The following is a 27,077-nucleotide window of genomic DNA, read 5'->3' on the forward strand; positions in this document are numbered from 1 at the left end:
GGTGGCCCTGGGAGCACCTCACACACCGTCACCTCACTCCACAAGTCTCCTGTGAGGCACTGGTGGCCCTGGGAGCACCTCACAAGTCTCCTGTGAGGCACTGGTGGCCCTGGGAGCACCTCACAAGTCTCCTGTGAGGCACTGGTGGCCCTGGGAGCACCTCACAAGTCTCCTGTGAGGCACTGGTGGCCCTGGGAGCACCTCACAAGTCTCCTGTGAGGCACTGGTGGCCCTGGGAGCACCTCACAAGTCTCCTGTGAGGCACTGGTGGCCCTGGGAGCACCTCACAAGTCTCCTGTGAGGCACTGGTGGCCCTGGGAGCACCTCACAAGTCTCCTGTGAGGCACTGGTGGCCCTGGGAGCACCTCACAAGTCTCCTGTGAGGCACTGGTGGCCCTGGGAGCACCTCACACACCGTCACCTCACTCCACAAGTCTCCTGTGAGGCACTGGTGGCCCTGGGAGCACCTCACAAGTCTCCTGTGAGGCACTGGTGGCCCTGGGAGCACCTCACAAGTCTCCTGTGAGGCACTGGTGGCCCTGGGAGCACCTCACACACCGTCACCTCACTCCACAAGTCTCCTGTGAGGCACTGGTGGCCCTGGAGCACCTCACACACCGTCACCTCACTCCACAAGTCTCCTGTGAGGCACTGGTGGCCCTGGGAGCACCTCACACACCGTCACCTCACTCCACAAGTCTCCTGTGAGGCACTGGTGGCCCTGGGAGCACCTCACACACCATCACCTCACTCCACAAGTCTCCTGTGAGGCACTGGTGGCCCTGGGAGCACCTCACACACCATCACCTCACTCCACAAGTCTCCTGGGAGCACCTCACACACCGTCACCTCACTCCACAAGTCTCCTGTGAGGCACTGGTGGCCCTGGAGCACCTCACACACCGTCACCTCACTCCACAAGTCTCCTGTGAGGCACTGGTGGCCCTGGAGCACCTCACACACCGTCACCTCACTCCACAAGTCTCCTGTGAGGCACTGGTGGCCCTGGGAGCACCTCACACACCGTCACCTCACTCCACAAGTCTCCTGTGAGGCACTGGTGGCCCTGGAGCACCTCACACACCGTCACCTCACTCCACAAGTCTCCTGGGAGCACCTCACACACCGTCACCTCACTCCACAAGTCTCCTGTGAGGCACTGGTGGCCCTGGAGCACCTCACACACCGTCACCTCACTCCACAAGTCTCCTGTGAGGCACTGGTGGCCCTGGGAGCACCTCACACACCGTCACCTCACTCCACAAGTCTCCTGTGAGGCACTGGTGGCCCTGGAGCACCTCACACACCGTCACCTCACTCCACAAGTCTCCTGGGAGCACCTCACACACCGTCACCTCACTCCACAAGTCTCCTGTGAGGCACTGGTGGCCCTGGAGCACCTCACACACCGTCACCTCACTCCACAAGTCTCCTGTGAGGCACTGGTGGCCCTGGGAGCACCTCACACACCGTCACCTCGCTCCACAAGTCTCCTGTGAGGCACTGGTGGCCCTGGAGCACCTCACACACCGTCACCTCACTCCACAAGTCTCCTGGGAGCACCTCACACACCGTCACCTCACTCCACAAGTCTCCTGTGAGGCACTGGTGGCCCTGGAGCACCTCACACACCGTCACCTCACTCCACAAGTCTCCTGTGAGGCACTGGTGGCCCTGGAGCACCTCACACACCGTCACCTCACTCCACAAGTCTCCTGTGAGGCACTGGTGGCCCTGGAGCACCTCACACACCGTCACCTCACTCTACAAGTCTCCTGTGAGGCACTGGTGGCCCTGGAGCACCTCACACACCGTCACCTCACTCTACAAGTCTCCTGTGAGGCACTGGTGGCCCTGGGAGCACCTCACACACCGTCACCTCACTCTACAAGTCTCCTGTGAGGCACTGGTGGCCCTGGGAGCACCTCACACACCGTCACCTCACTCCGTACTATATCTCTAGTGACCTCGATGAGGACAGGAAGGCGGCTGGTCGAAGGTCCTCCCCATTTGTCCTGCTTTTTTTCGAGCTAGATTTAAAAATTCAGGAGTGTTTTGGCATTTTTCACAACCACCAAATTAACAACAATAACTTGCAGCCGATTGATGAAGAAAAGGACCTTGAAATCAGAATCCATCAGTTTTAGTTTAGTTAATTTATTATACAAACCTATAACCACCATACTGTACTGATGTGTACAGTATACAGTACAGTATAAATAATGTGTACTGTACTATACACACACAAATACTGTACTGAACAATTTGGAGGATGTTGATCGAGACAAGCCGGTTGGCCGAGCAGACAGCACGCTAGACTTGTGATCCTGTGGTCTTGGGTTCGATCCCAGGCGCCGGCGAGAAACAATGGGCAAAGTTTCTTTCACCCTATGCCCCTGTTACTTAGCAGTAAACTAGGTACCTGGATTAAAATAGGTACCCCAGGAAGCTGTCACGGACTGCTTCCTGGGGGTGGAGGCCTGGTCGAGGACCGGGCCGCGGGGACACTAAAGCCCCGAAATCATCTCAAGATAACAAGTTGTTCAGAAGGTCAGATGTAACACAAACAAGGAGCAACGGTTTCAAGCTCAAGCCGCAATGAAGGACAGAACAGGAGATGCTTTTTCACCCACAAGGTTACTAATCCATGGAACCGCCTACCCGCCGAAGCCGTAAATGCCAAAACACTGCTGCAATTCAAGATCAAACTTGATAAAATCAGGACAAATGGGAGGACCTTTGACAAGCTGCCGGTTTCCTGACTTCGTTGAGACCACTAGAGAATTACTCGGGTAAATTCATGTAAGTACAAGGTACAAAGATAATAGTAACTATAAAGGAAGACTGTAAATAAACAAAGTAATACTTTACAAGTAAAAAGGGGAAGAAATAGAATGGGTAACAAACAACTGGAAGTAACTAGGTAGTCCACATAAGTTATCATTACTGTAATGTCAGTGGTGACAAAGGTAACTGTTAAGTGCTTGAATATCCATAACTGCAACAAAGGTACAAAATGAAGTACAGTACAAGAGTGCTTGAAACTAACAAAAAGCCACAAAGAAAGTAACAGATCGTCTAGGGGAAGAAAGCAAGAGGGCAAAGAAAGAAAAAGAAGAGAATCTCATTGAATATTTCCAGCAACTTGAGGATAGGTTGACCAAGATGGTTTAGAATGTTGTAAGTCACCCTGGAAGATCTAAGACTCTTGCATTTGCAGAATTTTCATGCAAGTTCATTGAAAGTTAAATCGTTTGTGCCTACAAAAGGATCTGTGACATAGTCTATAGGCAATTGCTCAGCCACATCCTTATGGAGCTGAAAAAGTAGGATGGTAATTGGCCGAGCTGCTAGTGTTCGCAAAATTCCTGTAGTGTGTGTTGGCAGTGTCCAGTAGGCCACCGATGCAAGTATAGTTAAATATGAGAAGGTGATTTGGGTTGTGGGAGTGCTTTCTATTGATTCTGTGAATAATGGTCTAGACCTGGTCGAGACTGATGCCTTTATTTACTATGGAAGCATAGCTCCACTAATCTTGCAGCCCGTCCTCTAAACAGACTCAAAGTCCATTCATTCACCTGCCAAACCCCGTTTATGAATGAAAAACGGTTTACACACGACTCACAACTGATGATGTTCGAACACTTCCGGAATAAGTGCTTCATTGACGAATTTTGTTCGAACCACAACACTAAATGCTTCACCCACATACTATAAATACAAATAATCACCAACAGAACCTAAACCCCTAACCTAACCAGTGGCTAATTATGTACAATATGGAAATATAAAATAATATAAATTTATATTTGAGAAAATTTCTGTTTTGAATGAACAGCATGTTAACATTTATGAATGTGTCTTTGGGGTCGATTGCTGGATGGTCGACTTGATCTGAGAAAGGGTTGAATCTTGCATAGCTTCTTTAAGTATCCTTTTTAGAGCTCAACCATATTTTTTAGCAGGGAAATATTTTTGTGTAGTCTCCATCAAAAACCCTATAAAGTCTATTGGAGTTCCCAAGTGCTTCAAGGCACTCTGGCATCCACCAGGAAACTCAACACTATTAGAACTAGTGACATCTTAAGAATAGCCAAATCTGCAGCGAATGTTAATGTTGTGCATCTTTTTGTCTATGTCATCTCCAGATATATCTGTATTGGTGGTCTGCAGGAAGACCCCCAGTCCAGAACCGTGTTGTCACAGATACAATAAAAACATTTGGAAAGTGGTTGCTTTCAAGGGAGTTGTCATATGTGAGGTTTGGTGCTATATTAGGGGAGGACAGATAAATCTATAGCTAAAATGCTGCTGACTGATCATCTACACGAGTACCACTACCTGCATTCACAAGAGTATAATTATTGTATAGAATTAAGTCCACTGTTTGGTGCCCTGGATGCATGGATGCTTCCCCACTGAGGATAGATGCTAGAGTTACTATGTGTTGGGCACATTGATCACAAACAACGCAGTATTCCTCTCTTCTTGACAAGTGATGGTTTATCAGAGCATCACACACTATAACCATGTTGCAACAAGAGCCTTCTGTAGACAAATAATGTTTGTGCAACCCTATGAGCATCACCAGTGGCTCGGTTTGTTGAGAATGCTGTTCAAGATTGTGCATGTTGGCAATGTTATAGGGGCAAGGATTTTTATATTAAAATTAAAAACTTAATTCGATTACCCTTCTCTTATTTAAGATTTAATAATATTTAAAATTGTATCTTTTATTTTGTTTTCTTTTTTCATAAGATATTTGCTCATTTCTGTTAAATTGGTTATTTTATTTTTACATTTATTCTTTCTTTCTTCAACAGTACTTTTCTCTTCCTTAACCAAGCCTCTCCATCATACATTGCTCTATACTATTCATTAACCTTCAATTCATTTCCTTATCCTCTCGGTTTCAGTTTTTAATCAAATTGGCTCTGCCGTGTAATTACCTTTATCAGTTTCAAATAAAAGCACTACCGGTATAAATCATTTTCACATTCATCAAGAGCTTTTTGAAACTCAATAATAGGCATAGAATTAATACCCTTGAGTGCTTTCCATATCCTAGTGTTCTATACAGTACAGGTATCTACATATTTATCTGAAATATGAAACGTATGAAGTAACCCATTAACTAATGATTGGGGTGGGGAAGACCTTATCCTTTTCTCGTTATTGTCTTCAGTTAGAAAACTGAATATAATGTTGTACAAAAAGATGAACTGATTATACAGAATAATACTGGGAATACACATAGAAAACTCAAAGACTTGTAACAATATCTTTATTACAGTAAATGAAGCCTGCAATCCTTACAATTAACCATACAAAAGTGCAGCAGTCTGTATCCAGCTCCATACAGCAGTTTTTTGAAGGACAGTTATTCAGCAACTTAAGATAATAACTCTGGCATTTATATTAGTTTTGTGATGCTGTTAATGACAGTATAAGTACAGCATTGCTTGCAACTGAAGTATATGCACTACAAACAAAATACCTGAAGTGTTGCTGAAATACTTGGTACCGAGGCCTATTCTCACACGAGGTCGCTCGAAAGTGCCATTAAGAATACCTCCTGTCATAAGACTATACAAAAATAACGTTAAATACAGCTTCTGCTACATATAGAAAAACATCCATATCTGAAATTGGGTACTCATGCTATCTTAGAGTAAACTCTTAAGTTTTTTAATGTTTTTGTTTTACTTTTAGTGAAGCCATAGTACAATAGTAGAACCGAGATTAAAGAAACAAATGAGCAAATATCAGCGTATATTCGGAAGATATGTTATTTTGAAGAAGAGCTTACATTTCTTCTAATTTTCTTCCAGATATCTTGAGCTGTAGAAATATCATAGATAACTCTGGCACTTAAAGACTGCATGAAAGAAATCTTAACTTTTTCAATTATGGTAACATACCTCCTATCATAGTCCACAGAAAAGGTGATTATAAATATGACAATGAGTTATGTACAATGAATCCTACTTCTTTAAATCCATCCCCGTTCATCTGCTCTCACAGTGTGTCCAAACTATATGAATCCTCGAGGCCATACAATTTTCTCCTTGCTATCACAGCTGATTAACTCAAACCTGCATTATCAAATCTGAATTCATATTGATTACAGCAAGGGAACACTCAAAATGGCAGTAGCAAGAACATTACACATCAGAGTAAACAGCACATAGCTGAAGGCAATGATAATCAAGGAAAGAGATAAATATCTTTCATGTAAACATCTGAAACTTGCTTTTAATTACTCTACATGAAAAATTATATTTCTCAGTTTGGATGGAATTATTACTTGTGAAAAGAAATAAAGTACATAGCGTTCACACAATATTATTGTCAAACAATTTAACAAGAATTTTTCATAGATGAAGACAACTTTGCAAATCACATGATACACATCAATCTAAACTACCTCATACAGTTAATCTGATCCTGCATCGAGTCCCCAATCTTTTCACATATGCAAAATTTGTAATTATGGCATTATAAAGTATTTCCCTCCCCCCCTCGAGCCATGCCTCATAGAATAAGCTCTAAACAAACTTGCATTTTGATAAAAGTTGTGAACATAACGAGTAACGAAGTCTGTTGCCTGCATAGCTGCCAGTGGCAACACTGCAGTTTACACTTTGCTTGTTATTCAGGCACAAGATCTTTAAGGCTGAGTTGCCAATGATATCTCAAGTTCAAATCAACCTTAAAGCTAGTGTTGATCACCATATTTGCCACCAACAAAATTACAAACACTATTACTTTTCTATGTGAAGGCTGATTTGTTTAAGTATTTTTTCTTGTATAGCACAATATCAATTAACCCCCTTTTAGAATAATAAAAACTGGCTTAGGCTTATTTGAAATGTGATAAATATTGATAATTCCAATTCAATTTACAAATACCATATGCCAAAAACATAAGATCTAATTTATATTCTCTGCAATTTCTGGCCCCATACTCCCACTAAGAAAGAAAAACAAAAATAATATTTGTTTTCACTAATAAACTCACAGCACTTGTCATCTTCAATAAATTATTAATATAATCTAGAAAAAATGAGAGAAATTGTGTGATCTTTCAAAAACACAAGTGAACTCATCATATGCCCCACACTCACTCTGATAACAGCGGCAATTCTAGTTACCACGGAAAGTGACGATGACTTTGAAGATCAGTCGGCATATACACATCTCCCGAAACGTGGGTGCGTGAGAGTTATCATTTTCACAAGTGAACGTGATCGCAGCAACGCATTTGTGAATGTACACTGGCGAGTCACATTGTCAAATCAATGACAGAAAATTAGTAGTCACAGACATCCTTGCACAGGAGTCACGTACAAATTGATCAAGGATTCATAAGATGCATGGGGCCAATGTGATAGTGATAACAATGGGTGATGTGTGAGGGAAACTGGGTGGCACTACCTTGGACTTCACTTCAATTTCTGCCCGAATTCTTAAATAACTGCTTAAGAGTTGGCAGGTTCAGGAGAATCCACTTTTCATAACTGATCAATTAATGCAATGTGAAAAATTACTATGTTTGGCTGATTTTTCTATTACTCTAGGGACGTTTAAGCATTCGGGCCAGCAACTAGACCACCCTCCAGTGTGTATACCGATACCAGCCTATCACGATTCACCATTACCACTGTCGTCGCCATCATCAATATCTGAAAACAAAAATTAACGAGATAATGACTAAAAAAGAATTTGGTAAAATCCATATTAATTAATGAAAAATCCATATTAATTATGTTACCTTTCTCAGGGAGCTACTAAATGGTACCTCAAATTTTAACTGAATTATTGTAACGAATGATCTTTAACTTCATAATTTAGTATAAACCTGTTAAAATGTAATGTGCTATTTTTGTGTGGAAGACTCACAAGTTAACTTATTCAACAAGCCGTTAAAAATGTATAAAATATATAAAGCCAAAGTTTGCAATTTTTATACTCACCATTATCTGAGAGCTCTTCATCGTCGTCGTCATCTTCATCATCAATGTCATAATCATCATCATAGAAATCATACATATCTACAGGCTCGGTATCTGGCTTAACTTTGGTCTTGATACAATAATCTTCTTGCGTAAGTGGAACTACCACGCCATCACGTTCAGCTTCACTACGAGATGACATCACTTGTTTCCTGGAAAATTCAAAACAAAAGTTACTGCATGTGAAGAAGTTCCACCATGAATTTACATAGAGCACACGAAGAAGTACAGTTGGTTTTACCAAGGACTTACATGATCAGTTAAAACATTTTATAGAAAAACCTACTGACAACAATAAAACAATTATGCTGAAATGTTAATTGATTTAGGTATTAAATTTCAAATGTGATATAAACAATGAATATTAAACCTTGATAACATCAGTGAATTTTCTTGTTTTGAGGAGCTGTTCACGTGAGACAGTTAAGCAAGTCCCAACTGTGTCTGGGTACAAGTGACAGGATAAACACCCCAGTGGGTTTTCTTCCTATTGGGGAGTGTTGTACATGCTGCTTTGGTGGTATGTCCACTCACAGGATGAGTGGCGCTGCCCAATAAACTCGCCCCCTTGGGGCAAAATTTAAAAATTTATCAGTGAGTAGCCTTGGAAGGCACTTTCATTAGCTTCCCAAGCTAAGGGCCAATTGAGCCATGCCTTAGGAAGAAGCACTGTACCTTGGGACCCACCATTGCCTATCAGAAGGCAGGAGCAAATCTGGCTTGCTCTATGAGATGAAGGAAGCTTAGGGATCAGCGATTAATCCAAAACCATGAAAAAAACACCAAAAAGCATATGGACAATAAAACAAACAACTACTTGGAAGACATTAGACATCTGAAAGTAAGAAATTAAATGATCATTGCTGCAATGTAAACACCAACCACATTGTGACCAGACCAACATACAATCTCCACCCTCTGGAATACACGATGGTACAGACACCGATTCTGATAGTACAGTACACCGATACCGAGTCTGCCAATGAAGTCAACAGACATCCTGTTTTCATACCAAGCTAAATACATACTTGCAGTTCTCAGTAAATAGTCGCAGTATGCTCAAATGTTTGATAAAATAGTATTCCGTTTCTTAATTATATTACGAAGAAAACAAACTTGGAACAGGAGGCGGCCAGGCCGAGACTTACCATAGATGTTTAGGGAACACCTACAGCCAAAAAAAAAAAAACAACATCCACAAGTGCACTTCAACTAAGGTTGTACAATTCATCCTTTCTTCTGTCTAATCTTAAACACTAAATGATTTATCTTTTTATTAAACAAAATGCCAGACTATTACAACCTTCCATTCTAGTTATCAATGCTGTACCGTAACATATGCACAGAACATCATTCTACTCCACATTTATTATCATTCTTAATTTTCTATTACTGTAACTACAATATCCTTTGTAGTAACAAGAACAAGAAAGGTCTGTATAGCAACACACTGATTTCATCATGCCTAATCAACATGTTTTATCGTGAACATTTTGCTCGATCATCAACCAGGATGGCTTTTCAGGACACTGGTTTCTGGAAATACTGTATCTCAAAAATAGACTCAACGTATGTACTATTTTAGGGTGCAAGGTGACTTGACACTGAATGACATTTCAGAAAAATATATTTGACAATAACTACCTGATAATATTTTCATATTCTTTATCCTTGCCCTTCGAATCCCTCCAGCGACGGTACATAACGGAAGCATCCACATTGGCCGGAGAATAAGTATTAGGTTCATTCAGCAGTGAAATTACAGATAGCAACACTGTGCGCACATTCTGGAAAAGAAAATATTAACAGAACACACAACAAAGAATGTAAATGAAGTCACATACTGTATGTTGATCTCTTAAGGCTGAGAAATTAGCTATAACCTTACACTGTTGCAACCCCATATCTGCACTTTCCTCATATTCTGCAATCACCATCTGTATTTGATTTCTTAACTATTTTTAGTCACAAACACCTCGATATAATATTTCAAATTTCTGTGCAGTTCAGGGGTTAAACAAGTAGAGGATTGTGCAGATTGTGATCAGCATTGGAAAAGCAACTGCTCCACCAGGGCTTTTAAATTTCAGTTAAGTTCCTTATTGTTTCCGGTTAGGTAATGTTTAAGTGTTAGGCCAAGACACCATTAACAGTCAGTGATTACTGAAGTGAATAATCCCTGTTTATAAGTAGTTTATTAAAATATCAAAAGGTAATTCTTAATTTAAATGGATGCTGGTTGTGCCCATGAGTACAGTATTTACCTTTACTTTGTGTGTATAATACCCAAGGCTGAGTATTAAGTTCATAATGCATAATGCACATTCCTCTAGACTGGAGCGGTAACTTCACCAGCACCTTAAAAATTATATTATATTATTTTAGTTTTATGGTGTTAATTTTTGGTAATACAGTAGCTTTAGATTATACTTGTTGATAAGTACTGGACAGTACCAGTCTTTCCTTCCTCCTTAACTTGTATTATTCTATACATTTAAATCTGAGGGTACTGGTAGTATGGTCGGGTTTGTTCTCGACTCACAATCGAGAATTCCAGGTTCAAATTCCGGGCAAGACAGAAATGGTTGGGCACATTTCTTATCACCTAATGCCTCTGTTCACCTAACAGTAAATAGGCACCCAAGAGTTAGTCAGCTTGTAGTGGAGTTGCATCCTGGGAAGGGGGGGGGGGGGAAGGGTTTAGGAGACCTCGATACAGTATAAGCCAAACATCTACAGTATATACACACTGGCTGCCTGTCTCCTGACAATTAAATTATTAAATCAATACATTTTCCTGAGCCTAGGCTGAAGTGGGGAAACAGGGTAACACATTGTGGAGGGGGTAAGCGAGTGTTAACAATAGGCCGTAACATAACGGTGAAATGTCAATTATTGAAAACAAGACTGGGTTGAGGGCAACTGCTGCGACTATTGACATTATCATCGCACACACTATCATAAACTGACACCTTAAGAGTTTTATTTTCTTGTTATACAGTATATTAAAGTTACAATAATGTTCACTGTACTTTGGTCAACTGGGATTATTTAATCTGGAAATAACTTTCCATTCAAACTTTTCTTTTCAAACAATGAGAAAAATTATTTGGATGGGTGTTGGCAATTGTTATTGTACTGGGTGGTGATTACACACACTATCATGTTTTTTTCCACTGTATTTCAAAATTACCTCAATCTCAATGATATAGTTTTCTGTCTTGTGATACACTTAAAAACATTAAATAAGAAAGTCAATTATATCTTATATAATATTTATATTTAATGTTTCATGCAGAGCATATCTATGGGCACTAGTGTCTCAACCCCTCCTCTTCTCGTGGCTTATTTCTCGGTTATCTTGAGATGATTTCAAGGCTTAGTGTCCCCGTGGCCCGGTCCTCGACCAGGCCTCCACCCCCAGGAAGGAGCCCGTGACAGCTGACTAACTCCCAGGTACCTATTTACTGCTAGGTAACAGGGGTATCAGGGTGAAAGATTGTTTCTCGCCGGCGCCTGGGATCGAAGCCGGGACCACAGGATCACGCGTCCAGTATTCTGTCCGCTTAGCCACCGGCTCCGGTTAGGGTGATCTAGCAACCAGTTCTTAGTGTGTGAGTGAACCAGGTTTTGGTCTCAGGTAGGCTGTTAGTGACTTACAAGGACCTTGTGTGATATGATGCATGGAGCTATCCAGTCATAGCTAGCAACAGGGAACTCACCAAGTCAGCCCTCCTAGAAGAGTTTTTCTTTACCATTAAAAACTTTACAAATTGAATGCTAAATATTGAAATAACACTAGCTGTTCTGATTATAAATGAAATAAAATAAACAATTAAGCTCCAAAAAGTCAACTCTCAGAAAATGTGTGCAAATATAAATATAGTACAGGACTGCAGTCTACATACAGTACCATGTGCAACTAAAGGCATAATATTATAAGGAAGATGAATTTTTACCTGTGTAGGATTCCAGCGCTCGCAAGGAAGTTCCCCACTCTGAGGGTCATCAACTGGAGGATGGAGGATAGAGATACACAAGTCACCATTCTCGTAAACATTTGGATGCCAGACCTTAGTCAGGAATCGGACGGAAGGTGGTGAGTAGGGATAGTCAGGCGGGAATTTCACATGTGCCTGAAAAAGACATTAAACATTAGTGAAATGAGAAAACTTGGCTGAAAAAGTAACAGAAGAGAACATGTACTTAAAACACTATTGTGAAAGTGTACTGCACTATGTAGTACAACATCCTACAGGTCTTAAAGGGGCTGGTCCCAAACCTGCACACAGAAATAACACCACAGATCAGAAGGCATGGCAGGATGTGCAGAATACCCACGTTGAAAAGCAGAGGTGCAACAGGTACTCTGAGAGATACCTCTATCGACATCAGAGGCCTGAGAATGTTCAACACGCTTCCACTACACATAAGGGACATAACTGGCTGACCCCTCACAGTTTTCAGGAGAGAGAACTTGATATGCCCCTCCTGATCAACCAGGCTGTGATATATACGTTAGGCTGGAAGCAGCTGCGTCCAACAGCTTGGTTGACCAGACCAACCAGGAGGCCTGGTCAGAGACCGGGCCGAGGGGACCTTAACCCCCAGAAATCAACGTAAGGTAAGGTTAGGTAAGGTAAGCCCTGCTTCAAAATCTACACACGACTTCCTATAGCCGTTACCGTCTTGTGATAAAGAGGCGAGACCCACCGCCACCCGCCAAGATCTGGGAGAACATGTCGAGACCTGTGAGAGAACATTCAACTGTGAGGAGCAAATTATCTAGACACGAGGACCAGGCAACCGGCGGCGATGCTGATAACCCCCCCCCCCTCCCTCACACACACACACACACACACACTCACACTCACACTCACACTCTCTCTCACACACACACACACACACACACACACACACACACACACACACACACACACACACACACACACACACACACACACACACACACACAGTGGACCTTGCTGCGTGACTCCTCCACTAACTACCACCAAAGGGAAGTTTCCCCACATTCCCTAAACTTTCACTTCTCTCTTCCAACCCTTTATCACCTTTTCTGGGCTTAAATTTTCCATTCCAATATTTTTCGTCAGTATTGGTGGACGACGGGCAGCAACTCGCAATCTACCCCCCCCCCCAATCAATTTTAGGGGGTAGAAATAGCCTAAGCTACTCTATCCCTTTGAGATGTATTTCTTTGTCTCAATAAACATACTTGAATTTGAACTCAGCCAGTAAATCACTGGAACAAGACCTTCTACATGAGGAATTATACTGGTATCCTCATCTAGGTACACTTGAACCGCCCCAAACAGTACTTTTATCAGGAGCTATAAATAATCTTATGTATACTCATTAACCACCCCTGGCTCCACACACCCCCCACCCCTACCACACCCTGTTTTACGTATGGCAGGGTTAACACCAGTAGCTAGAGCCTTCTCCAAAAGGTGTTTTAGGGCGACTACAACATACGTACTGGACATACTGGAAAATAACAACATACTGGAACGAAAGATACGGAAGAAAATGCAGAATAGAACCAGTGAAGAGTAGAAGTGCTACAGACACAATCAGAGAACACTAGCCCAACGCCCTCCAAGCAAGGATTACAAATACTGTACTGCGGTAACAAAGGTGGATGTCTTCAAGATGCACTTGGACAAGTTCTTGCAAGAAGTGCCGGAACCAACGGGCCGTAGTGGATATGTGGGCCTGCAGGCCCCGTCCAAACAACGGCCTGTTGCAGGCGAGGAGTCACAATAACTTTGCTGAAGTATGTTGACCAATCCACACACTAGAAAATGAAGGGACGACGACGTTTCGGTCCGTCCTGGACCATTCTCAAGTCGATTGTGAGAATGGGAGGGGCCGACAATCTACTTGAGAATGGTCCAGGACGGACCGAAACGTCGTCGTCCTTTCATTTTCTAGTGTGTGGATTAGTCAACAGCCTATTGGAGCAAGTCATCGGAAGTCGAGCCTGGCCCCTAGCCGGGCTCGGCGAGTAGAATAACTCCCAGAACCCCATCAAGGTATGATCAAGGCAGTAAGCTAGCAACCCCCACTCCCCCAAACACCCTGGCTACCACCCCTACACCCAGCATCTAGACACATCTGCACATGTTACAATACACATGAGGAACCTTACAGCCACAGCTCCCTGGCAACAGGAGAGCAAACTTAACTCAGCTGCCACACACATTGTGTCAGCAAGGTGGACAGCCCGCCTGCTATCATAACTCGTACCATATGTCCCATATCTAAACTTTGCCTTCACCTGCACCTCTCCATTTTCCCTCCCCCAACACACACAAAAAGGTGGGAGGGAGTGAGGTGAGGGTGTTGCCACACCCGCCAGCCACACCATTAACAACAGCTGACTGCCTCAGCACACCGGAGTCCGCCCCACGTAATGCAACTTTACCATGAATTGCTCTTACCCAATGTCAGCAAGAACCAGCCAAGTGTAGTAAACCAGGCACAGATGGTGAGGGGGTGTACTAACCCCCTTCACCACGGTTGTTCAACATCCTCCCTCCCACCATAAGAAATATTGCCCGAACAAACGTGGACGTTTAGAAGACTGGATAGTTTTCTACAAGAAGTGCTGGACCAACCAGGCTGTGGTGGGTACCAGTCCATCAACGAAGAGGCCTGGTCGAGGACCGGACCGCGGGGCCATTGATCCCCGGTGTACTGCAACTTGTTACATCTGCCTCGTTTAGAAGGCGTTATAAGGTGGACTTCTATTATTGTACTTATGATACACAGTTTTCATTTGTTTTCCTCTTTTTTGGCAGGTGGTGTAAGCTGGCCTTCATGATGATTTATGATCTATTGCATGTTAAACAATCACACAATCTGAAACAAACAAACATGTAATTTCAACATATATTTTCAATCAAACAAATACTAACAAGTACACCATCACCACAGTGTATTATTAGTGTAAATAAAGTTCTCAACAATTTTGGTCATCTGCAATTTACAGTAAGCAGCAGCCGCTCCTGAGGTAATGCTTATTTACCTATACTTGTCAAACTGGCCCTGGCAGCCACCCTGGCAGCCACCCTGGCAGTCACCCTGGCAGCCACCCTGGCAGCCACCCTGGCACCCACCCTGGCAGCCATCCTGGCAGCCACCCTGGCAGCCACCCTGGCAGCCACCCTGGCAGCCACCCTGGCAGCGATCTTGGTCAAAATCTGGCCATACCAGCGCGTATCATTACCCCCTCCCAAGCATCAAGTTGTGTGAGAACAGCTGTCTACACTTCCTTGTAATGGTCACCTCAGTGGCCTCTATATATATAATCCCCACCACACCTTCACTTAACCTAATTACGTGACGTTTGACGTTTGTGTAGTACGGGGGGTGTAAGGGGACCAGGGTGTACTGGGGGTGTAGGGGGCCGGGGTGTTGGGGGCCGGGGTGTTGGGGGCCGAGGTGTAGGGGGCCGGGGTGTTGGGGGCCGGGGTGTAGAGGGCCAGGGTGTACTGGGGGTGTAAGGGGCCATGACGAGCATCTTGGCAGGCTATGGAGGCGGAGGAGGGCGGTGATAGTGAGGGTGGAGGGCCTCACCAACACGCCTCAAGAGAGAGAGTACATCCCCCTGCTCTCTCTCACACACAGAGGGAAAGTACTGAGGTGTAGTTGGCAGTCATTATGTGCCACCACACACCGTCAAGCGTCACTCCCTACACTATCTCCTCGTCAAGTGGCGTAGCAGTGTTGCATCACTATCATCACGCCAGCGTCAACCTTCCACCAACACATCAAAGCTGTCATTGTTGCCAAGTTACAATTCCAACATTTTCCTGGTGCATAACAAGAGGCTCAAGAGACAATGTTTGACTGAGGGACATCTGCTAGGCCTACTAGGCCTACGAACACAATGGCCTACCAGTCCAGCAACCAGGAGGTCTGGTAGATAACCGGGCCGCGGGTCGCTAAGCCCCGAAATCACCTCAAGGTAACCTCAAAGTAGGTACGTTGAGAGAGAACTCTACGAACATCAATGGGCCAAGTCTTTTTCCACAATCTCCCGCTACACATGTCCTTGACATGATACATCTTAGATGTACCGGCACCCACACCTTCTTAACTCTCTCCTTGGGGGTAATTTTAGTTGTGGAAGTTGTATGCGGTAACTAATCAGCCTTCAGGTTTAAGGTAGAGTTTGAGCACGAGGGCTGAGAGGGGTGGGGGGTGGGGGGCGAGGGAGTCTGCAGTACACCATGGGAGAGGTGTGAGGGGGGGTGTGAGAGGTGGGGGGGAGAGGGGTGATGGGGGAGAGGGGTGATGGGGGAGAGGGGTGATGGGGGAGAGGGGTGAGGGGGGGGGGAGAGGTGTGAGGTGGGTGAGGGGGGATGAGGACCCTCTACACCACCAGTTTTCAAACTATGGGTCCCGACCCATTAATGGGGCGCACAAACAAAACACAAGCAGGTGAGTGACACTCATCACTAGTTATGAGGGTGACGGCACGCTTGTTGCTCAAGGGCTGCGTCTTGCACTCAATCACTTCTTCATTTACACTCAAGAATCATTTCGAGCCATTATATTTTAATCATTATTTTAGCTTAAGGCTAAAAGCAGAATTTCCAATCTTAAGTACAAAGTCTATCATGATACTATTACCTTTAACACCTACTTGTGTGAACTAGCATCTTCAACATTAACTTAATTACAAACAAGAGATAAGAGACCAGCTCCACACAGATACGCGTTTAGCATCGTCTTCCTATGTTCCAAACTGACATACGGGCTCACCATAGCCCGTGCTACTTGGAACCTGTTCCTAGTAGCTGAATCTATAACAAAAACAACAGTTTGTGTGATGTGTTACAAGTATGATGAGATAATACACGTCAAAGGGATAGAGTAGCTTAGGGTGAACAAATCCACAAGGGCCGTGACGTAGGTTCGAACCCTAATCACGGCCCTTATGGATTTGTTCATTTGATGCATCACGCTATTGGGATTTGTGTGTGTAGCTTAGGGTACTTGTACCCTAACAGAGGTACACACACACACACACACACACAGGGTCGCCATACAACATGCACTTCTCGCTATGGGTCCAGGTAAACTATACAAAAAGTTTGGTGGAAAAAAACTCACTGCTGTAGAGAACAGTGAGTGAGCATGTTACCTCACCCCTCACTTGTTGCCTCACACGTGCCACATGGCTCACCTCACTAGTAACGCACCAGCACGCACGCACGCACCAGCACACCCGCACGCACGCGCACACAAACACCTCAGCAACCCATGATTGGCAATATTAGGAAATACTAACAGCAGGGCGGGAGGAGCCAGGTAGAGAAGTGCTCACCTTAAGATGCTTCCCAGGATCACTGTCCCCCTCGACCCGGTCTCTGACCACCGCTCCTAGCCCGGGGTTCACATCAGGCACTGCAGTACCCACTGACGAAACCTGTAGATCTTTCCTCAATCATAGCGGCTTAGTTCGTATTTGTGAAACCGTTTCGAGTTGGGAAGCGATACACGATACCAACCTCGGGCGCTGCCAAGTTTGGAAACTCAGTCGTCAACTGTTTGATAAATACTAACTAAGCGGCCATGATTCAGATAAGGTTACCTTGCTGTGATTTCGGGGCTTGTCGTTACCCGCGGCCCGGTCCTCGACCAGGCCTCCACCCCCAGGAAGCAGGCCGTGACAGCTGGCTAACACTCAGGTACCTATTTTACTGCTAGGTAACAGAGGCATAGGGTGAAAGAAACTCTGCCCATTGTTTCTCGCCGGCGCCTGTGATCGAACCAGGGACCACAGGATCAACCTGTGATCAACCAGCTTGTTTTGCAAATGGACACTGAAGTGCATGGTAAAACCTGGTTGGTGGTCAGGTCAACCAGGCTGTTAAATGCAAGTATTTGCAGACTAGACATTTGGGTCACAGTCCGGTTGATCAGATATCCGTTGGAAGCGTTTATCTAGTCCTCTCACGGTGTTAAAAAGAACTTTATAAACCCCTCCAAATGATACCTGATCAACCGGGCTGTGAGTCACACGTCAAGGCCGCATCCAAGAGTTTAAAACATTTCACATGTTAATTACTCAAGAGTTGTACAGAGCGAGAGTAAGGTTGTTAGAATCTACTTGAGAATGGTCCAGGACGGACCGAAACGTCGTCGTCCCTTCACCTTCTAGTGTGTGGTCTGGTCAACATATTTTAGCCACGTTACTGTGACTTATCGCGTGCAAGGTTGTTACAAGGTTGTGAAGGGGGTGAGAAGAAGCAGGTGAAAGAGAGAGAGAGAGAGAAGATTAAGCCAGCCAAGAGGTGGCACGGGCATGAATAGCCCATAAGTGGTGGCCCTTTTGAGCCATTTCCAGTATCGATAGATAATACTGGAGATCTGTGGAGGTGCGACTGCACCCTGCGTGACGGGAGATGTCTCCCGTCAGAAGCAGGTGTCGACCCAATGTGTGGCCACGTCTGTGGTAGAAAATAATAATAGTAATAATAAAAAATGACTTCACAATGGGCCGGAGTGAGGGATGGGGGGGGGGGGCGCTCGCTCACCTACACCCATGGAGTACAATACACATGGCACCACCATGAAGACCCCCATCCATCGCCAGATCTCTAGTATCAGCCATTGATACAGATAATGGCTCCAAAGAGCCTCCACTTACGGGCTCACCATAGCCCGTGCTACTGGAACGTCTTGTTCCGAGTAGCTGGACGATTTTCTAAGAGAAGTTCCGGATCAGCCGGGCTGTGGTGGGTACGTGGCCCTGCGGGCCGCTCCAACCAACAGCCTGGTGGACCAAACTCTCACAAGTCGAGCCTGGCCTCGGGCCGGGCTTGGGGAGTAGAGGAACACCCAGAACCCCATCAACCAGGTATCAACCAGGTATCAACCAGCTGAATCTAAAACAACATACACATGGAGGTGTTATACTTTAATGTGTAGGTGGTGGGTATGTGGGTATGGTATAGGTGGGTATGCAACCAGGCTGTGGTGGGCCTGAGGGCCGCTCCAAGCAACAGCCTGGTGGACCAAACTCTCACAAGTCAAGCCTGGCCTCGGGCCGGGCTTGGGGAGTAGAACAACTCCCAGAACCCCATCAACCAGATCCTGATAAACAAAAAAGCCAAAAGTGATTTCATGCACCCGCCAAACCCCCCATGTTTAAAACTGAAAAAACAGGTTTACAGACGCTGAGGGGCTGAGAGTGACGGGTCACGGGGCTGAGAGAGTGAGGGGTCACGGGGCTGAGAGAGTGACGGGTCACGGGGCTGAGAGAGTGAGGGGTCACGGGGCTGAGAGAGTGACGGGTCACGGGGCTGAGAGAGTGAGGGGTCACGGGGCTGAGAGAGTGACGGGTCACGGGGCTGAGAGAGTGAGGGGTCACGGGGCTGAGAGAGTGAGGGGTCACGGGGCTGAGAGTGACGGGTCACGGGGCTGAGAGAGTGAGGGCACATGCACCCTCAGATAAACATAGCCCCCAGCACTAGGGGGAGTGAAGGCAGCACCATACACTAAGGGGATGAAAGCAGAGCAACAAAACACCGATATACACAAACATAACCTCTAGGGGTGGGGGGGGGGGGAGGGGGGAGGGAGGGGGGGAGGGGGGGAGGGGTGGGAGGGGGGGGGAGGGGGGGGAGGGGGGGTTGAGTAAGAGTTTTACCAATATTAAATGAGGAAGCCCGGCTTGTGACCAATAAGAACTGGTCCCACACACTAGTTGGTGAATGCATTATACGCAGTGGGTGAGGCGCAGTGCATGGGGGGTGGGGGGGGGGGGGGGAGGAGCGTCGTACTACAATAACAGACACGAGGGCGTCGTACCTCTTGCCCCGCTCCTGTGCCAGGTAAGTTACGGGCTCACCATAGCCCGTGATACTTGGAACTTGTTCCCAGTAGCTGAATCTATAACAACAACAACGACAGCGTCGTACAACACGGGAGACATCTCCCGTCACGCAGGGTGCAGTCGCACCTCCACAGATCTCCAGTATCAGCTCTTGATACTGGTAATGGCTCAAAAGGGCCACCACTTACGGGCTATTCATGCCCGTGCCACCTTTTGGGTGGCTTAATCTTCATCAATCAATCAATCGTCATACAACAAGTGCGTGTAGAGGCGTGAGTTGGTGGGAGATGAAGGTGGAAGCCTGTGACGTCCACCCGGGGCAGTAACCGTGGTGATGGCACCTCTGGCTTCCACAACATTCACTTGACATTTCCTCCCATCTCTTTCTCTCTCTCTCCAGTGTGTTGACATATTATCACGCACCTTTACAACCTCATCTTCCAGCATTCTCAATGTGTTACTATGAGATCTTCCTCCCGTGTACGTCCAAGGAATACAGAGGAGGATTGTGCTCGCCCCAGTAAAGGTTTTCTTTACATATTCCAGCTGTGTGATCTCGCCTGCCTTGATGGAAGTGAAGACGGCAATATTCCATACGAGACGGCACCAGTGCCTTGACGTCTGCCATCATTGGTGTGACATCCCGTCCTCAAACCTCTCATTATCTCTCGCCTTCTTGGTTTTATTGTCATCTCTCAACCTTAGGTCTAAAGATGCTTTTTATGGTGATCTGAATGTCATTTTTTTTTACTCCTTTTAAGGTTTTCGTTTTTAAAACGTATTTTAATCTCGTGCAGAAAGGGATGAGCGGAAGGTGCGGGTCACATTTTGTTGTTGGTTTAGATTTAGCTACTCAAAACGAAGTGTCCATGTAGCACGGGCTATGGTGAGCCCGTAAAAACATTTTGTCGTATACTTCATCTAAGGGTAAATATTGTCGTACTAGAAAATGGTAGCTGAAATTGACATACTGTCCCGTTTTCTGTTTCGTGTCCTCGGGTTAGGTTGGATAAGGGAACTTTAGTACGACAATTTCTTGACGTTGGGAAACCTTAAGAAGACGGGCTGGGGGCCGCACCCTGTGGGCCAGACTGATGACTGATGAAGATTAAGCCAGCCAAGAGGTGGCACGGGCATGAATAGCCCGTAAGTGGTGGCACGGGCATGAATAGCCCGTAAGTGGTGGCCCTTTTGAGCCATTACCAGTATCAAGAGATGATACTGGAGATCTGTGGAGGTGCGACTGCACCCTGCGTGACGGGAGATGTCTCCCCCGTGCTGTGGGCCAGCTTGGCGCACCACAACAGCTGGCTCCTGTTTGACTCATGGCCAGTCTTTGACAGGTGGAGTTACAACAGCCAGTCCTCTCCTGCCCCAGAAATACTCTAGCACAAAATTTCCAGAAGACAAAAATTCCAATTCCATTTTAGGTAATCCACTCTGAGGATTTAAGTAATCCACTATAAAGAAACAAAATTTCCTTACAGTAAAAAACAAATCTTAAGTATTTAAGCACCAGCATTACATACACAGCAGCTTGTATTTTCTAGTTGTAGGCGTGCTAGCAAGACTTGAACTATGAAGCTTATAATCTAGACTCTACAGTTTTAGGCTGGTTAATTAAGGGAGGTTACGGCCACTACCCAGCACATGCACTACTCACCCCCGGAACACAACCACACATTACTGTACCGTGCAGGCGTACAGGAGGGACACCTGCTGCAGTGTCCAGAGCCCTCCCCTGCACCCCCTCACCCACACACACATGCGCAGGGAGCCATGCGCAGCTGGCAGACAATGTCAACAAGAGTGACCACTTTATAACTAGGCGGTGCGCGAGGCGCGGCCCACCTGGAGTAAAAATGAGCCAGCAAGGTCGCCCACCTCAAGGCCAGACATGTACCAACAATGGCCTGTAATTGGCTAACCGCAACATTAACACACTTATAACAATACAATGATGTAATGAGTGCGTGGAGGCGAGTGCTGTGTCAAGCTGACGACTCAACAAATATAATACACCAACACACACACACAGCGTTATATGACAAAGAGTGCTGGGAAGACGGGACACCACGAGCGTAGCTCTCATCCTGTAACTACACTTAGGTAATTACACACACAAATCGCATTAACGTGACGTATATCAATGACAAAATCCATTAGGGCAATGAGGCGGGCGCGAACCAACGACCCCATCATTGCCAAGCCGAATACTCTACCACTAGACCACTGCTGACGGAAAAAAGAAGGTATATAACCGAACTGTTACTGAAATCACTTGAAATCTGGAGAGGACCTACTGAAGCCAAACAGGTTTTACGCATGACGCACAAGTATGGGTCATTTACGTAAGGTATTTTTCTCAAATATCATATAATGTAAAGGTAGAAGGGAAAGGGGGAATTAGCTGGGGGAAAGCGCCAAGCCATTACGACTATACAACACTTGGAAGGGATCAGGAGAAGGATTTGAGATGGGACGGGGGAAAGGAATGGTGCACAAGTGCGAGGGGTGGTGCACAAGTGCGAGGGGTGGTGCACAAGTGCGAGGGGTGGTGCACAAGTGCGAGGGGTGGTGCACAAGTGCGAGGGGTGGTGCACAAGTGCGAGGGGTGGTGCACAAGCCCTGAGAGAAACACCAATCCCCGGTTTCAACCCCCCGGAGTAGACGAGTCAGTAGCATGTTATCTTGAGGTTATCTTGAAATGATTTCGGAGCTTTAGTGTCCCGAAAGTGTTTAGTTTAGGGAGCCGGTCGGCCGAGCGGACAGTAAGCTGGACTTGTGATCCTGTGGTCCTGGGTTCGATCCCAGGCGCAGGCGAGAAACATTGGGCAGAGTTTCTTTCACCCTATGCCCCTGTTACCTATCAGTAAAATAGGTACCTGGGAGTCAGACAGCTGTCACGGGCTGCTTCCTGGGGGTGGAGGCCTGGTCGAGGACCGGGCCGCGGGGACACTAAAGCCCCGAAATCATCTCAAGATAACCTCAAGATAACCTTTATCTTGCAATTCTGACACACCACTTGACTGTGACAAGACAAAGCAGTTTGGGAGTTGACTTGTCTTCTGACACTGATATAAAGTCTTGTCTCTATATGTGTGTAAATAAAGACAGGCTTTGATCTCTTATACAAGTGTTAAACCCGTTTTCCTAAGTACTCACCTAATTGTGCTTGCGGGGGTTGAGCTCTGGCTCTTTGGTCCCGCCTCTCAACCGTCAAGCAACAGGAGATAATAATTATAAGTGTTCATATAAGTGTTAGGGAGGACCTCCTCACTTGTACGTTGACTTCTCACGTGTTCTATGAGAACATGGAATATAGAATCTCTGGTTCACCAGACAGCCAGCCGGAAGGCCTGGGTCAGAGACCGGGCCGCGGGGCCATTGATCCCAGGAAGATAGCTCTATAACGGTGATGAGTAACAACGTATGAACGATAAACAAAGATTAATTGTAACATGTTATAAATATATGAAAACACGTACGTGAAGTTCCCCCCCCTCCAAGGTCACACAGTGCTGAAAATTGTCTTCCCGGTTCCGGGTTCGATTCCCGGCGGAGGCGGAAACAGATGGGCAGAGTTTCTTTCACCCTAATGCTCCTGTTCACCTAGCAGTAAATAGGTGCCTGGTTGTTAGACAGCTGCTACGGGCTGCTTCCCGTGGGTGTGTAACAAAAAGGAGGCCTGGTCGAGAACCGGGCCGCGGGGACACTAAAGCCCCGAAATCATCTCAAGATAACCTCAAGATAAGCCTAATGACGTATACCATTCTCCATGGTAATTCAACATGTGGCCAGTTTCGCTCCATAATTATACATACCTTATCTTCCTATGATTTCGGGGCTCAATATCCCCGCGGCCCAGTCCTCGACCAGGCCGGGTCACTTCGATACTGACAAACACTCACCGAATCTACGACGTTGGTACAACGTTCGAACAAGTTTTAACACCTCCTAACCAGTTATAACAACTAATATAGCAAGTTGTAACAACGTTCTAATACGTCATAAACACGTTAAGCCAAGATGTAACAACTTTATTACAAGTTGTAACAGGCGGAAAATAGAGGCAGTTACGGTTTGTGTTTCCAGGGGGGGGGCACCGACCCCCAACACAACTCCAGGGCTGTCCTCCTCCTCTCCAAGTGAGGATCAAGCAGGTTGTGTTGGGAGTGTGATCAAGCAGGTTGTGTTGGATGTGTGATCAAGCAGGTTGTGTTGGGAGTGTGATCAAGCAGGTTGTGTTGGGAGTGTGATCAAGCAGGTTGTGTTGGGAGTGTGATCAAGCAGGTTGTGTTGGGAGTGTGATCAAGCAGGTTGTGTTGGGAGTGTGATCAAGCAGGTTGTGTTGGGAGTGTGATCAAGCAGGTTGTGTTGGGAGTGTGATCAAGCAGGTTGTGTTGGGAGTGTGATCAAGCAGGTTGTGTTGGGAGTGTGATCAAGCAGGTTGTGTTGGGAGTGTGATCAAGCAGGTTGTGTTGGGAGTGTGATCAAGCAGGTTGTGTTGGGAGTGTGATCAAGCAGGTTGTGTTGGGAGTGTGATCAAGCAGGTTGTGTTGGGAGTGTGGCCCAGGTTTTGATGCAGGTGTAGCATAAACATCATCAGGTGCACCACACAAGACGTGACCTTGGGGGTTGAGGGAGACAGGAAGAGCGAGCAAGGTAGATCAGGTCGTCTTTACACTTTCACCTGCCCCCCCCCCCCCCCCCCCACCTTGTGACCTTTGTGTACTGGTAAACACCACACCGTAGAAGTTACAGCCCCGCTCCTGTGCCAGGTAAGTCCATCACGGGGCTCACCATAGCCCGTGCTACTTTGAGTTTTTTTGTTCCCAGTAGCTGAATCTTAAACAACCACCACCACACCGTATGCTGTCCGTCTCTCTAACGACGCCTGGTGAAGTCTCTCTTACAGATTGATTGAGATGATTGATGAAGATTAAGCCACCCAAAACGTGGCACGGGCATGAATAGCCCGTAAGTGCTATATGATCCCGGGCGCCGGCGAGAAACAATGGGCAGAGTTTCTTTCACCCTATGCCCCTGTTACCTAGCAGTAAAATAGGTACCTGGGTGTTAGTCAGCTGTCACGGGCTGCTTCCTGGGGGTGGAGGCCTGGTCGAGGACCGGGCCGCGGGGACACTACATCCCCGAAATCATCTCAAGATAACCTCGTTAATGTAAGTACTACCAACACAGGAGGATGGGATGGCTGATGTACGGCTCTTGTTTACATTGCCCAGGAAGCAGTAGGAGCAAGTCAGTAATGGGAGGAGGGTGACAATATTAATGTAGTGTCCAGAGTGAGGGCGTGAGAGGTGTCAGTATGCATCACTTCCTTCATCCTGGGATATTTCCCTCCTCCCAATGACAGTATTATTGGCAACAGTCGCCAACACCAGTCACACGCTAATCTTCCTCCAACACGCTCCCCCCCCCCACCGTCTCATACGACGTGCTGCCAACAGCTGCGTCCAACAGCCTGGTTGACCAGAGACCAGGCCGTAGGGACGTTGTATCCCTTGAAGCAACACGAGGTAGGTGGGTGGGTGGGTCGGCTGTAATAGAGGAACAGTTGGCACTAGAAAGGATTTGTTTTCAGTGTCAGTGGAGTTAACAAATGGAATGCACAAGGCAGTGATGTGGTGGAGGCAGGCTCTATACACAGTTTCAAATGTATACACGATAGAGCCCAATAGGCTCATGAACCTGTAACGCCAGCAGACTGACAGTTGAGGCGGGAAAAAGGAGCCAAAGCTCAACTTCCCCCCCCCCCCCCCCACCTAACAAGCACAACTAGGTGAGGACCATTTCCTGGTTAGTGAATGAGTGAGTGAGTGTGCGAGAGAGAGAGAGAGAGACGGACAAGACCAGGACACGCAAATTCGTAAAGTCAATATTGACTTATTAACTACGTGCATAGGTGATATACTAAACATAATAGATACCCCTAAAAAGATTCATAGAAAACACCGACCTTACCTAACCTTGTTAGTATCTTAAGATAAGCATCTTATTGCTTCGTAATTACAATTATTACTTAACCTATAATAGGTATAGGTTAAGTAATAATTGTAATTACGAAGCAATAAGATGCTTATCTTAAGATACTAACAAGGTTAGGTAAGGTCGGTGTTTTCTATGAATCTTTTTAGGGGTATCTATTATGTTTAGTATATCACCTATGCACGTAGTTAATAAGTCAATATTGACTTATTAAATTTGCGAGAACGGGTTGCAACTAGTCTCAGAAATTATTGTTTCATCTATGGTGTGTAACGTCCAAATGGAGTCATAATAATATTCCAGCTCACGTTTACGGTTTTCTGCATGTCCCCGCCCAGCGCCGCCCCGGCCCTCGTTCCCGCCCAGCGCCGCCCTCGTTCCCGCCCAGCGCCGCCCCGGCCCTCGTTCCCGCCCAGCGCCGCCCTCGTTCCCGCCCAGCGCCGCCCCGGCCCTCGTTCCCGCCCAGCGCCACCCTCGTTCCCGCCCAGCGCCGCCCCGGCCCTCGTTCCCGCCCAGCGCCGCCCTCGTTCCCGCCCAGCGCCGCCCCGGCCCTCGTTCCCGCCCAGCGCCACCCCGGCCCTCGTGGCAGCCTTGTAGGAAGGAAGATGTGGTTGAGGAGTGGTGAATGGCCCGGTGTGGAGTAGAGTCGCCTCACATGTTCTACCTTACGGCCCGCGGCTCACACAACACAAGTACTTCACTACCACCCCTGGTGGCTCACACCTCACAAGTACTCCACTACCACCCCTGGCGGCTCACACAACACAAGTACTTCACTACCACCCCTGGTGGCTCACACAACACAAGTACTCCACTACCACCCCTGGTGGCTCATACATCACAAGTACTTCACTACCACCCCTGGCGGCTCACACAACACAAGTACTCCACTACCACCCCTGGTGGCTCACACAACACAAGTACTCCACTACCACCCCTGGTGGCTCACACAAGTACTTCACTACCACCCCTGGTGGCTCATACATCACAAGTACTTCACTACCACCCCTGGCGGCTCACACAACACAAGTACTCCACTACCACCCCTGGTGGCTCACACAACACAAGTACTCCACTACCACCCCTGGTGGCTCACACAAGTACTTCACTACCACCCCTGGCGGCTCACACAACACAAGTACTCCACTACCACCCCTGGTGGCTCACACAAGTACTCCACT

General features: G+C 46.4%; 1 protein-coding gene across 1 annotated transcript in view; it reads right to left on the bottom strand.

The window, feature by feature from the left end:
* Positions 1–5,268: 5,268 nt before the first annotated feature.
* LOC123745589 (ubiquitin-conjugating enzyme E2 R2) overlaps positions 5,269–27,077 on the bottom strand; it is a 72,370-nt gene continuing 50,561 nt past the window's right edge. Inside the window, exons 2-5 of the mRNA XM_045726280.2 lie at positions 11,975–12,151; positions 9,660–9,802; positions 7,977–8,167; positions 5,269–7,685 (exon numbers count right to left, since the gene is read on the bottom strand). Coding sequence (XP_045582236.1) covers positions 7,645–7,685; positions 7,977–8,167; positions 9,660–9,802; positions 11,975–12,151 — 552 coding nt within the window. The 3' untranslated portion in view covers positions 5,269–7,644. The remainder of the gene's footprint in view (positions 7,686–7,976; positions 8,168–9,659; positions 9,803–11,974; positions 12,152–27,077) is intronic.

This window comes from Procambarus clarkii, chromosome 71, assembly GCF_040958095.1.
Source record: "Procambarus clarkii isolate CNS0578487 chromosome 71, FALCON_Pclarkii_2.0, whole genome shotgun sequence".
Taxonomy (NCBI): Eukaryota; Metazoa; Arthropoda; class Malacostraca; order Decapoda; family Cambaridae; genus Procambarus; species Procambarus clarkii.